Source organism: Sesamum indicum, linkage group LG2 (genome assembly GCF_026168435.1).
Source record: "Sesamum indicum cultivar Baizhima isolate 11 linkage group LG2, ASM2616843v1, whole genome shotgun sequence".
NCBI classification, from domain to species: Eukaryota; Viridiplantae; Streptophyta; class Magnoliopsida; order Lamiales; family Pedaliaceae; genus Sesamum; species Sesamum indicum.
In genome coordinates this window covers 21,549,420-21,562,923 of record NC_142658.1, presented here as the reverse complement: position 1 = coordinate 21,562,923, position 13,504 = coordinate 21,549,420, and the positions used below count along the sequence as shown (strand labels likewise).

Genomic DNA, 13,504 nt, shown 5'->3' with positions numbered 1-13,504 from the left:
ACAGAAAAATTATTGATATCCGATTCTCAACTAATACTGTAAACAACATCTTATAGAATTACATTAATTTATACAGGATCAAAAATATCACTCCCTTAAATTATAAGACTAAAGCTGCAATTTTTTTATTTAATATATTAATAATTCAAATCAATAAATAAATTTAAACAATACAAAAAGCAATAAGAGTTTATATGTTTTTTTCAATTTTCTTTTTCCTTTTTTGGTGGACAAGGGAGTAATAATAGTGAGGCGTATAGCCCAAAATTCTACTTCTATTCAGCCCACCACAGTTGGACCACACTATAAAGAAATCATAGAAAGTATTTTTTTTTAATTAGAAAAAGATGCTTGATTAATAATTTATTCTCTATTTTGGTAAAAAATCAATTTTTTTTTCTTCTTGAAATTAGGAGGAAAAATTAAGTGCTTTATTGGAGAAGAATCAAGAAAAGAGATCATTTCCCTTTTGTAATTTGTTTGCTAGAATTGTGTTCCGAAGACTAAAGATTTACCATTTATAAAATAAATTTCCAGTATATAACTAATTTTTGAAATTGTTTCTATAATTATTGGTACAATGATTTACGCGTAGAATTGTTGGGCTGTACCGAAATTATTAGTACAGATCTACACAACTCCCATTGAACTTGGAGCTGTTTCTTCTCCTTTATAAAACGACCATCTTACTTCCCCAAATCTTGCTACCATTTCTCTCTCTCGCACACACACAAGACGCACAGTAGAAGTGAGAAGCAATGGCAGGAGAGAGAGCAACCCCTCTGCTGAAAGATGAGTTAGACATAGTGATTCCCACAATAAGAAACCTCGATTTCTTGGAGATGTGGAGGCCATTCTTTCAGCCATACCATCTCATCATAGTTCAAGACGGCGACCCTTCTAAAACAATCAAAGTCCCCGAAGGCTTTGATTATGAACTCTACAATCGCAATGACATCAACAGAATTCTGGGCCCTAAGGCTTCTTGCATCTCTTTCAAGGACTCTGCTTGTAGGTGCTTTGGCTACATGGTCTCCAAGAAGAAGTATATTTATACCATTGATGATGACTGCTTTGTGAGTATACGGTGACTTAAATTTTGCCCTTTTCTGTTTTCTGTACGTTTCTTGATCTTCTGGATTTCTTGTGCTTTGTGTTAGAAGTTGGATCTTTTGTTTTGATGAAAGATTAGACCTTTTCTTAGTATTGGGGTCTGGAAAGTTTGGATCTTGGATCTTGGATCTTGGGGGGTTTTGAAGTGGTTTATGGCTTTAAGTTGGTTTTTGTATTAGGTAGTAGTTTGGGGATTTTAAGGTTGGTTTAGAGTGTCCTGCTGATCTGGGCATGTTAAATTATTGTAGTTTATGTGGAATTTTGTTTTCATTTGCTGAGGTAGGAACTTTAAGTTTAATAATCACATCAAAGGCGGATTTAAGTTGGGAATTACGTTGTGATGATGTGGTGCAAGTTTTAGATTCTTTTGTCATATATTCTTTTGTTTGTCTGGTGCATTTTGTTTTGCTCCCTGGGATTTGGTAGTTGTCTATTTGTTCAGATTTCTATTTGATCTTCATTACAGTATGCTTTGATGATGATGGTCGTACTTTGTGAAACTAGAATGTGGATGTAATATAATCTTACAGAGACAATACGTTAGTTGTGGATCTTGCAGAAACAGACCAATCATCGACAACCATAATCTGTTTCCCTGTTCTTGTACATCTGAGTTTGTTAATGTATTTTAACATCAGAATGCCTAAGATCTGGAACAGATGAATGCTTCAATGTCAACTGGTCTCTTTTCTGTAGACTTCCTTATGAAACTATCTTTACTTGGACACCACATGCTAAATTTTTCTGATAATAGCATATTCTGGACTAGAAGCTGTTAAATCACTTCTCTTGGCCTGTATGATATGCCGTTGTGTTTGTACTGTATTGTAGTCTACTTGTTTTGTGTAATAATCAGTTCCCACTGCATGTCCTTCTGGTTGCACGAGCAGAGCAATTCTTTGCCCTTATTGCAATTTCGTAGTATTATCATGTAACCATAAAGTTAAGTTGTCTACATTTGTTGGTAGCTTTGTGAAATGACGTGCTTAAGTTCTAATTATGCTCAGATCGCACAAATCTTTTGCAACAGGAATCAGAACATTAGTCTAGACTCTAGCTGTGTAGCTGCCACTTAACATCTAAGTTATTCTTATTGATAAATGTTGTCTCTTTCCTTGCACTGTGTAGGTTGCCAAAGACCCATCCGGCAAAGATATCAATGCTCTTGAGCAGCACATAAAGAATCTCTTGAGTCCATCCACTCCGCACTTCTTCAACACTTTGTATGACCCGTACAGGGAGGGTACAGATTTCGTTCGTGGGTATCCTTTCAGTCTGCGTGGGGGTGAACCAACTGCCGTTTCTCATGGCCTTTGGCTCAATATCCCTGATTATGATGCGCCTACTCAACTTGTTAAGCCCCGTGAGAGGAATACCAGGCATGTATCCCTGAAGTTGCAAAAAGACCATGAGAAGTTTCATAAATATGTGCTAACCTAATTTTGTCTCCCTCCAGGTACGTTGACCTCGTCATGACAATTCCTAAGGGAACCCTCTTCCCAATGTGTGGTATGAATTTGGCATTCAACCGTGACCTGATCGGACCCGCAATGTACTTTGGACTCATGGGAGACGGTCAACCTATTGGGCGATACGATGACATGTGGGCTGGCTGGTGCACCAAGGTATTAAACTGTTTTATCACCTTAGGCAGTTCTGCAGTGATTAGCAGTCTCGTTAATTCAGCACAAATTTTAACTTGATCTTCAAATAGTTCATTTCTGATTGGAAAGAATAGCCAACATTCTTGTAACTCTCAACTATTCCTCTGTATTCTACTATCAAGAACATCCTTAAAACTAAACTAAAATTGGAAAATCTCAGGTTATATGCGACCACTTGAATCTTGGCATCAAGACAGGTCTGCCTTACATATGGCACAGCAAGGCCAGCAACCCTTTTGTGAATCTGAAAAAGGAGTACAAAGGCATCTACTGGCAGGAAGAAATTATTCCATTTTTCAAGTCTGTGACCCTTCCGAAAGAATGCATAACTGTTCAAGACTGCTACCTTGAACTGTCCAAGCAAGTGAAGGCCAAGCTCTCCTCCATAGATCCTTACTTCACTAAGCTAGCAGACGCTATGGTCACATGGATTGAAGCTTGGGACGAGCTCAACCCATCTGGAGACGCTTCCACCAAGCTCGCCAATGGCGCTGCAAAATAGACTCATTTATAGTTATTTAATTCGGTATTTATTTTTTGTCCTGAGTTGGTTAGGCATTATTTCATAGTTACGATTTTGTTGAGGAACAAGTTGATAATGTTTTGAAGTTGACCTCAAGCATTTGGTTTGCTGCTTTTCTTAAGATTATTTCGATTCTTGATATTGGTCATGTCAATTGCTCGCTACCACAACATTTCGATGAGGATTTATACCAAGATTTTAAGGTTTTTGAGTTACGCAATTTTGTGGGCAGCAGATTACAGATGTGGTAGCAGCAGCCGTGCAAGAGCATATGTTTATGTGGGGAAGGTTTCTGTTAACGTTGCTTTTGTGTCTATAATGTCCTGAGGCAGATTGTAAAATACAAGAGATAGATGCACGCAAAAAGCGCCGTTGCCGGGGATCGAACCCGGGTCACCCGCGTGACAGGCGGGAATACTCACCACTATACTACAACGACTGTTGATGTCAGAACATAGGACAATACTATCCTTATCGATATGTTTTACGTTTTTAATATTATATCTTATTATCTCCCTGCCCAAAAAAAGAAAAAATCTAACATAATAATTAGTGAGTATATATTAACAGAAAATAATATTTTTGGTTTCTCATAATAATAAATTTTACAAATTCAATAATAAGAAGAAAATGTCTTTAATTATGATATTACTATCAATATTTATTGATATTTTGGCGGTAATATCTTTTTCCTCACTCAGATTTGTGACTACTTATCTAATGTGATGAATTAAATACAATTTTTATTACTATTATAAATTTAATTACTACAGTTAATTATCATAAGTAAATTCTTTTTGTCAGTATTCAGTACAATTACTCGACAAATAACTCCGATTTTATCACTTCACATATTATTACTATTACTATGTATATTATCTTTAGTGATTAATGCCATAAAATCTTCAAGTAGAAACAATTTCTATATTATAACTTTAATAATTAGTATTCATTATGTAATATTAACTCATAAATTAGTCAATCAATCATTCATTGGACATGCATACAACACATTTAGTGTAGTGTCACACCCACCCAACACATATTAGATGCTGCATTCGTATGTTCAAAACATATATAATAAAAATATAAATACGGTGGTCAAATTTAAAACACATAACTTACTTTTTAATGAATAATTTCAAAAAATTTTGGGGCTAAGATAGCAAAATAGAAAAAGAACAGATCGATGAATTGAAGATTGATTGTTGTTTACTTTTCAAAACGAATTGATCAACCAATGTATTTTGATTAAGAATTTGGATATAATAAGACATGCTTATTTTATATTTTAATGTTGAATGTCGACATTTCCTTCATGGTGTTATATATTGTATATTTTAATTTTATGAGAATATATAAAAAAAATAAAATATATATTATAAATAGTCGTGCCAGTATTGTGTTTTATGCTAAAATTTTTCATATCGTTGTATCCGTGTTCACATCGTCATGTCCATGTATCATAAACACACACTATTCTTCCATAAAGAAAACAAAGAAAAACAGGGAGACAGGCGTGTATCTGCGTGTGCGGACTGCAGAGTTGCTCGTCCAAGAGCCGAAAATAAAGCAGTATAGACGCGTCTAATCCAAGGTTCCCAAAATGGAGAAGAAAGGGGGCAACCATTGTTCAAATCATTATGCCCAATTCCGTATAAATCATCAAAAGCATGGAAAGTAAAACATGTAAGTCTGTTTGGATGGACATGTTTTCTAATTGACTGTCGCATTGCATGTGGCAATCTTCCAAGAAGAAATAGGGAATCTTGTGGCCATCAATCCAAACATGACAGATAAACGGTCTCCATTCCTCCTTCTTGCCCTACCCACCAATGTCGTCGTATTGTTGGACACAAAAATTGCCTCCAAACTGATCATCGAGCGCGTTTCAAATTAAATTTTAATTTATACGATTCATTGACGAAGAAGAAGGATAAATGCAAGAAGTACTTCCAAACTCATAAAATATCAATATAATCAAGATTTTGAAATATACAAATATATGTCTCTTGACACACACTCACGCACTCAAACACGACTTTATGAAAAGTAGGAGGAAAAGGGGTGAGCTAGGTAGGGAAAAAAGATGGGGTTTACACGAACAAAGAAAATTGGGGAGAGGAAGTGTAGGGTTGGATTAGTTTTCCATGTTTGGCAATCGGAAGTAAAGTCGCATCAAATGATGAATGACACTTTAAAATCCTTTCCACAACTTTTGAAATGATCAGTGTGATTGTGACAGATGACCTTGCCTCCTGTCTTTTCAGCTTAATTTCTCTCTTTGATATTTGCCTGTTGTTTCCCTGGACAGTTAATCCAGTCAAAATCAACTTTGACTTTATTTTTGTTCAAAATAGAATGACATGATCCCGTATTTTTTGAGAAAATTTTTATTCCAAACTCGATTTAGTCGAATGAGAACAACTATTTTAATCATAAATGCTTCTCTATTCACTTTTTTGTTATAATTTTTTTATAGTATCTAAAAAATACATTTTTTTTGTATTATCAATATCTTAATATACCACGAGCAATATGTATATATATCGTTAACATCATGAATTTGTATAGATTTTTTTTTTATAGAAATGGTAACTACATGATTAAATCATTATATATTAATAAATTAAGTAGCATGTTGATTCGATTAGTAAACTTACATTACAATAAATTGAAAATTAAATTTTAATATATATAAATCCACATTAAGTGGGAGAAATATATACCTACACGTGTAGTGAGACTCGAACCCATATCTCTATATAAATAATATATATAGAGAGAGATATTATACAGGTTTCTCCAATCCTCGATCTCTAAACCTCACATGTATAGCTAGTATCTCTATATAAGTAGCATATATATCTATATATATATATATGTGCCTCTTGAGTGTTGCCTTCTTCCTCTTCGCTACATCTGAGCTAAGAATCCAGATATATAAGTATTTGAGCATGGATGAGCAGCAGCAGGTTCAATCATTCGAACATTTTTGCTACATCCGCTGCAACTTCTGCAACACTGTTCTTGCGGTAATTAATTATTATTAATGCGATGCACACCGGCCCCATGCATGCAAACTCCATAATACGTCAACCTTAACTAGTTATATGAATGAATATGATGATGTATTTGATGAATGGATGTTGTAATGACGAGGTGAAATGGAAGGTTGGGATTCCATGCAAGAAGTTGTTGGATACAGTGACAGTGAAATGTGGGCATTGCAGCAATCTCTCATTCCTCAGCACCTGCACTGCCAAGCCGCCAATTCAACCACAATGCTTCAATATTGATCATCACCACGCCTCAACTCTTTTTCATCATCATCAGGGTTTGTGCAGTGAATTTAAGATCAACGGCCAGTCTGTATCATCATCATCATCAACTTCTTCCTCCACAATATCCACCCAGCCCTCATCTCCTAAAGCTCCATATGTCGTCAAACGTATGACGTATAAATATATATACATACACATACACACAGAGACACACGTGTGCGTGTTGGAATTTCATCCATTCTTTCTGTAAATTTGTTGTATAATTATTGCCTCTGTATTTGCAGCTCCTGAGAAGAAGCATAGGCTTCCATCCGCCTACAATCGCTTCATGAAGTACGAAAACCCTTAATCCAACTTGCAACTTTCGTTCTCTTTAGTTAATTATTTACTGCATTTTATAATTATTCAAGAACACAATATATATATATTATATAATCCTCTAATATGGAAATTAAGTTACACAACAATTAATTAATCCAGATTTAAGTATATTTATTTCTGCAGAGAGGAGATACAGCGCATAAAGGCTGCAGATCCAGAGATCCCACATCGAGAGGCTTTCAGTGCTGCTGCCAAAAATGTGAGTCCTCCAAATTAATATAATTTGATCAATCATGCATGCATCAAACCATAACATGCACGCTAATTACCTCATTAGTCTCCAATTTTTTCCCTAATTAAATCCAACTCGTTTTTAATTGGCCTAAATGCATTTTTCTCCCATAACTTAGACTATTTGGCATTTTTCTCCCATAACTTAAGTAGGTGGTTAATGACAAATTTTTGTGACAGTGGGCTAGGTACATTCCAAACACTCCACAAGGATCTGCTTCCACCAGCGGTAGTAACATTAATGTAAGAATTCCAGATCATCATGCTTTTTTTCATTTTTTACTATTTCTTCAAACTCAAAAGTTGGCTTTCATATATATATATATATATTTTAATTTCATGTTTATTTGTTTGTGTGTGTCTGTGTAGGCTTAAGCAAGAACAAAACTGGAAGCAATCAAAAGGGATTTGGTCTTAAGATGAAATTAAGGCTGCTAGTTTTAAGGCAATGTGGGGAGAGGAATGGAAATATTGCTAGTTACTTAGGTATTTAGTTCAGTTAATCTCAATTAGCTTTGTCTCATATGTAACTATCGCTGTGCTAATTAAAATGGAATTTCTTCCTTAACCCTCAACTACATACTGAATCTGAGTCATATATAATTTCAATTTTCTGGTTGATTTATAAATTTTCGACCATAATTGTCTTTAAATTATTATTATTTTTTTAATTTTGTGATTTTTTCATATGGCTTTTTAATTTTGATACAATAAAATAAAAATTACCAACTCTATATACTTAGAGAACTAAAATTATGTTCCCAACATGCAAGAACCAAGTTAAACAACTACTTAAGGGCCAAAATTCTATAGCCTATTTAGATCAGTACTGATCTTGTTGGGTTGCACATATATATTAATCAAACTTTTAAGGTGTTGGGCTTACAATTTGCTATTCACAAACACAAACAGCCATTTATTGGGAAGCTAATTTAGTTCACAATACTTTTAATTATTTCACGTGGTACTAAAAATTTGTGGTCCCAAATCGAAGTACAAAGTTGTCCCTGTCCGTAATCTCTCAAAATTAACAAAAGACTGCAATCAACAAGGTCAAAACCATGTGCCTCCCATCTTAAACTTGATGTTCTAGCTAGGTATGATAGAAAGGAAAATACATGCTTTTTTGTTTTTTTTCTAAAAGGAAAAGGGTGAATAACAATTTATCCTCCTACAATATTAAAAAGAGCAAATTATTATCTTATAAAAAATAAATAATAATTTACCCCTCTGTATTTTAAAAAAGAAAGCAATTTACCTCCTAAGGTAGGGAGGTAAACCGCTTCATTTTTTAAAACATAAGGCGATAAATTGCTACATTTTGAAAAATACAAGGGGATAAATTGCTATTTTATTTTTCATAAAAGAGTTTTTTGTCTATTTTCTATAATACAGGTAGGTAGATTGCAATTTACCCAAAAAAAAAATACGTACTTTATAAGTCGACCTGATTCATGGGTTCAACGAGCTGGCTCGAATTGAATTTTTTTTTTTTTACAAATTCATTACCCATGAAAATTAGAATACAACATCATGAAAAATTAATTAACAGCTGGATAATTTTCAAGATTAGACTGAAAACACGACTCGTTATGCATCAAGATTAATGTAATATGATTACAACTTTACGGGGGGAAATGGGATGTCATATAATGTAAGTAAGATTAGGCACGCCTACAACTTTAAGGTACAAGAATAAAGGTGTGGATATATAAATGGGGGCAGACACGTGGAAACACATGCATAAGAACAAACATCTTTTGGAGCAGTGAATGATTACACCATCACTTTAATCACACCTAAATTTAAATGAATTAAAGTAGAAACATGCAGTATTGATTTTGGACCATTAATTTACAGCCAGAAAAATGATTACCCATCTCAATTAAAAGCTTGCATCTATATTCTATACTATAGAGAGTGGGATCAACTTTCCATGCTGTTGTAAAGTTCATCTCTTTTGAAAAGCTTTACCATCATCAAAATCTCATTTTTATTGCGAATCATGTAAACATTTGGATTTAGAAAAACAATATTAACTCTTCCAAATTGTTACTCAAATCCTGAGTACAAAATAGACTTAGTTATACTTAAGTCTATTCTAAAAATATAAAATTATAATTTTTTTTTAAAAAAATAGTTTTAGAATTATTTTTACATCCTATTCAAAAATTCTCCGTTTAACATTTGCCCCTTTCATTAGAATTTGGACAAAAAATGCTGGTGTTAGTAAAAAATTACATAAATTTTTAATTTTACCCCTTATATAACATTCTCATGTATATTTTTATACTTATAAAGGGATAAATGCAATATATATAAATATATATGGAATTAGGTTAATTAACATTATTATATTTTTCTTTTGTAAGTACAAAATTATTACATAAAAATATTAAATGAAGGGTAAACTTGAAAATTTTTATGTAATCTTTTTTTTTTTTTGTTAATGTCAGCATTTTCGTCCAAACTCTAACGAAAAAGGATTAAATATAAACAATGAATTTTCTAAGGGGGTGTAAGTGTAATTTTAAAACTGCGTTTGAGAAAATATAATTTAGTATTTTCAAAGGGAATCTAAGTGTAATAATAACCCTAGAAAAATAAATCTTCAAAATGGATAATTGCAATAATTTTTACTTTTGTAGCGATAATACGTTGTAAAAAATGTCGTAATTATTTTTTTAAGAAAAATTGAAGTTTGATTGTCTAAAAGAACAACTTACTATTTATAATTTTTCGAATAAGCTGCAGGAGTTGGTAGAAAGCTATTAAAAATTATAAAACAAAAATACTCTTTACAACTTATTTTCAGCGGCAAACACTCTTGATGCAACCCTTGAAGTACTCCAGGAAACTGCTTAGCTTCAATGTATCTGAATTTAAAATCAGATTGAGATTGTGGGAAGCAGATCAAGTATGATAATCAGTAGCTTATTTAACCATCTAAAATAGTACTTAATTGGCTCAAACAAACACAAAGAGCCACAAGTACTAACATGATGTGGTGGCTTTTTACAAAGATTAAGCAACCTTAAGTAATATAAATGTCTTCTGACACTAATTAATTACCTCAGGCCCAGGTGCTGGTTACATATTTTTCTTCAAAAGTAAAATTTCTTGTTCATGTCTTCCAAATGCTACCTAAAAGACAGCAAAGGAATAGTATTCCGAAGATTTGTTGCAGCTTCTCTTCTCTTCAAGTAATTGTAGAATGGCAGAAGATACCATTTTCCAGCTTGAATTGTGTGTAGTGTTTCTGCTGTTCTACTCTTTGAAGATGTATTGACAACTCGAGCAAATCAACAGTGTTTGCACCTTCAGATGATAGATAGCTCTTTAGTCTTGGAGCATTCGGTTCTTGTGAAAGTTCGGTTTGCGGAACTTCCAAACCAACAGAGCTTCGTTCTTGGTCGGTTCCAGATGAATTAACAATACTTGGCGAAAGGTTATCAGACCCAAAACATTTAGCAGAGTTCTGAATAGTACAGAGGTCAGCATGGAGATTTTCTTGCGCGATCTGAGGATGAGGCATTGACGTGCCTGCTGAGTTGTTTACTAAGTTCTGTGATTGAGCTGACAGAAGAGAGAGAGCACAGCTGGAATTTGAGCCCACAGATAGCTCTTGAACTGATAATGAATGGTTGAGGCAATTCTTAGAAGGATACTGTTTTCCCATGCCATGCAAATGGAGGAGAGATTTTGGAAGAGACTGAGAGAATTTCATGGGTGCTGGTAATTGAGATATTTGACTTGGCTCTTCTTCCAACTTAAGGTGCCCACTACGCATAGCTGGCTCATTATATTGCAGCCCGAAAAATCCACCCGAGAGAAATCTTGAGAAATTTGATGCATCAGTTGTGAAATATGCGGCACCTGAAAAACAAATAAACAGGCACGGATCAGTCTACTTGTACGCAATTGAGACCTCAAAAGTTTGTTGTTTATCCAGCTTTCTCAGCTGTGGGATATGGAGGCATTTGGAGAAGGGGCTTGAGGGAATATTGCTAGCAATTATATATGGTATCCATATCATAACTCAGAAATTTTGCATGAAACGATGAAAGGGTTAGGCACAAAATAATCCTTTATGCGGAGAAAGGCAAAGAGAAATTTTGCCCTCTGCTCCTTACTTTATATAGTTGAAGCCCGAGAAAAAAATGAGAAGATAACAACGAAGAAAAGTCTAAATTGTGCAAGTAAAACTTTTGCAGCTTACCTAAGTGATTGTCGAATTGAGGCTTTCTTCGACGTTCATTGTGGCCTGCAAGGCGTTTCCGACAACTGCGCTTACCTTCATCAAACTCCGCTAGTACATGAAACCTACGAGTCAAATCGTTATTACAAGTCTGTATATAGGAGAAAAAACAGCAAAGACTTATTTGGCCCAATTCTTTATATGACAACCATTTTTGCATTGAGATAGTCGCTCTCTTAATTAGGAGGAAAGGCCACAGAGTATTAGCAGTCACACTTGAAAATAACATGATTAGTTCTATGTGAAAAACTTACAAACACCGTCATTTGATATTTTATGCACTATTAAGCCAAATAGACCACAACAAAAAACAGAACTCATTTAATCAAGCCATTTTTCAAGATTGTTGAGTCGTTTGCTCGTATCATACTAGAAAATGCTGGGTTCTAGTTTCATGACAGCTTCATCTTTAGTGCAAAGGAAAGGTGGAACCTAATAAAAATTTATTCTAATTAATAAAGTTTAGGTATGTGAAACATGTTTGTGAGAGGATTCTTTACCTGCTGCATTGCTGACAAAACCTTTGCTGGATTCCATTAACAATGACCACAGCAGTCTTTGAGTGAACATCGCATACTTTGTGCCTTTTATGGTAATCCTTTGAGGAACTCAGGTCCTTGTTGCATCCAAGAACCTGGCATGTAGGAATCTGAGACTGCAAATTCGTGATCCGAGCTCTTTTTGCTGGCACAAAGGGCTCTGGAGAAGACAATACTGAGTTGTCCACAGAAAATTGATTATCATTCTTTTCTTTTGGAGCAGCCAACTTCTCGTCAATGACTGCATTCATAGAGCTGGAAAATGTGGTGCTAAATTCCGATAATGTGATGGTAGAAGTAGACAGCAGCGATTTACCAGAAGGATTGTTGGCCTCATCACCAGAGATCTTCAGGCATTGATCACCAAAAACCGACTTTCTCATCGTATTAGGCAAAACGGGTTCTACAAATGCCATGCTCTCAACTGAATTCCTACTAGGAATAGAAAGTGATTCTCCACCCCACTTGTCCAATAAATTTCTACTTCTCACGAGACCATCGACCTGGAAATCTGTATCCTCTGCAAACAGCAGCGCTCTCCCCCCAAAAGCATAGCTCAGAGACTCCATTCTCTGACTAAATTGAAACTGGCCACTGCGTTACAGACCGGCAAGACTAAGAAAACCAACAAACTTTCACTTTTGCTCTTTATCCTTGATTCCGAACGTTAATTTTTCTCACATGTGCTAAATAAAGAAAGGAAAAACACAGAAACATCAATATTGAGAAACTATTTTATGATTACTCTAAAATGTTACTGGATAAAACATCACATAATCATATTAAGATAAAATTGTCTCAATCAGAAGAAATAAATTCGGAGTTAGATACCCCAGAAAACGAAAAATTCAAGAAAGTATATCCCCCACATATTAATTAGCAGTTGCCACTCAAATCCACAGACATATAAACAAACTAAAAGTTTTTACAACAGTACTCGCATGAAACTCGCGAAATCGCGAAGAAATTACAAAAATCAGAAACCACAATATGCAGAGTGCTTAAGCACAAAAATTACCTCAAAGTATCAGTCACTTTCTGACCACAATCAATAATTTAAGAAACCCAGGAAGAGCAAATGAAAGAAGCAATTACGAGAAAGGCCCAATGAGAAAAAATGATTAAGAAACACACACAGCAGGGAATCAAGGCAAAAGATTTCATCTTGAATGATAATTGATGAATGAGAAGAGTTGTCAACGCCTTACCTTGTGAACAGTGAAGAGACAGAGAGAAAGGGTATGGTGTATAATGTAATATATATATAGTGAAGGTAGCGCTGTATGGTGAATTGGTATTTTTATTCAGAGTGGAAGTGGTGAAGAGGTTGAAGTTGAAGCAGATACAGTGATGAGAGTCAACATCATTTCCAGTTCCACTACCCCACTTTGCTAAATTAAACCCAGCTCCACCTCCTTTTATAGCTTTTCATTCCATACTGTCTCTCTCTCTCTCTCTGGGTGACTGCCTATGTGAGAGAGAATGAGGCAAGAGAGAGAAAATCCAATGTA

The 13,504-nt window shown here is 34.6% G+C and overlaps 3 protein-coding genes and 1 non-coding gene across 4 annotated transcripts; 2 read left to right on the top strand and 2 right to left on the bottom strand.

The window, feature by feature from the left end:
* The first annotated feature begins 628 nt into the window (after window positions 1-628).
* LOC105156478 (putative UDP-arabinopyranose mutase 2) lies at window positions 629-3,426 on the top strand. The gene is made up of 4 exons (XM_011072614.3): window positions 629-1,076; window positions 2,242-2,492; window positions 2,570-2,738; window positions 2,938-3,426. Exons 1-4 carry the CDS (start codon window positions 759-761, stop codon window positions 3,277-3,279), a joined length of 1,080 nt encoding a protein of 359 aa, XP_011070916.1. The 5' UTR covers window positions 629-758; the 3' UTR covers window positions 3,280-3,426.
* A 241-nt stretch (window positions 3,427-3,667) lies between these two features.
* On the bottom strand, window positions 3,668-3,739 carry TRNAD-GUC (transfer RNA aspartic acid (anticodon GUC)). The gene has a single exon. It is a non-coding gene; the product is annotated as a tRNA-Asp (tRNA).
* Window positions 3,740-6,125: 2,386 nt separating this feature from the next.
* Window positions 6,126-7,774, top strand: LOC105156477 (protein CRABS CLAW). The gene is made up of 6 exons (XM_011072613.3): window positions 6,126-6,335; window positions 6,475-6,751; window positions 6,869-6,917; window positions 7,089-7,164; window positions 7,377-7,439; window positions 7,566-7,774. The coding sequence occupies exons 1-6, from the start codon at window positions 6,183-6,185 to the stop codon at window positions 7,569-7,571; spliced, it is 624 nt and encodes a 207-aa protein (XP_011070915.2). The 5' UTR covers window positions 6,126-6,182; the 3' UTR covers window positions 7,572-7,774.
* A 2,321-nt stretch (window positions 7,775-10,095) lies between these two features.
* LOC105156476 (Squamosa promoter-binding protein-like (SBP domain) transcription factor family protein) lies at window positions 10,096-13,460 on the bottom strand. Its single transcript, XM_011072612.3, has 4 exons — window positions 13,202-13,460; window positions 11,955-12,679; window positions 11,416-11,519; window positions 10,096-11,072 (listed from the first exon to the last, which is right to left on the bottom strand). The coding sequence occupies exons 2-4, from the start codon at window positions 12,560-12,562 to the stop codon at window positions 10,396-10,398; spliced, it is 1,389 nt and encodes a 462-aa protein (XP_011070914.2). The 5' UTR covers window positions 12,563-12,679; window positions 13,202-13,460; the 3' UTR covers window positions 10,096-10,395.
* Window positions 13,461-13,504: the final 44 nt, after the last annotated feature.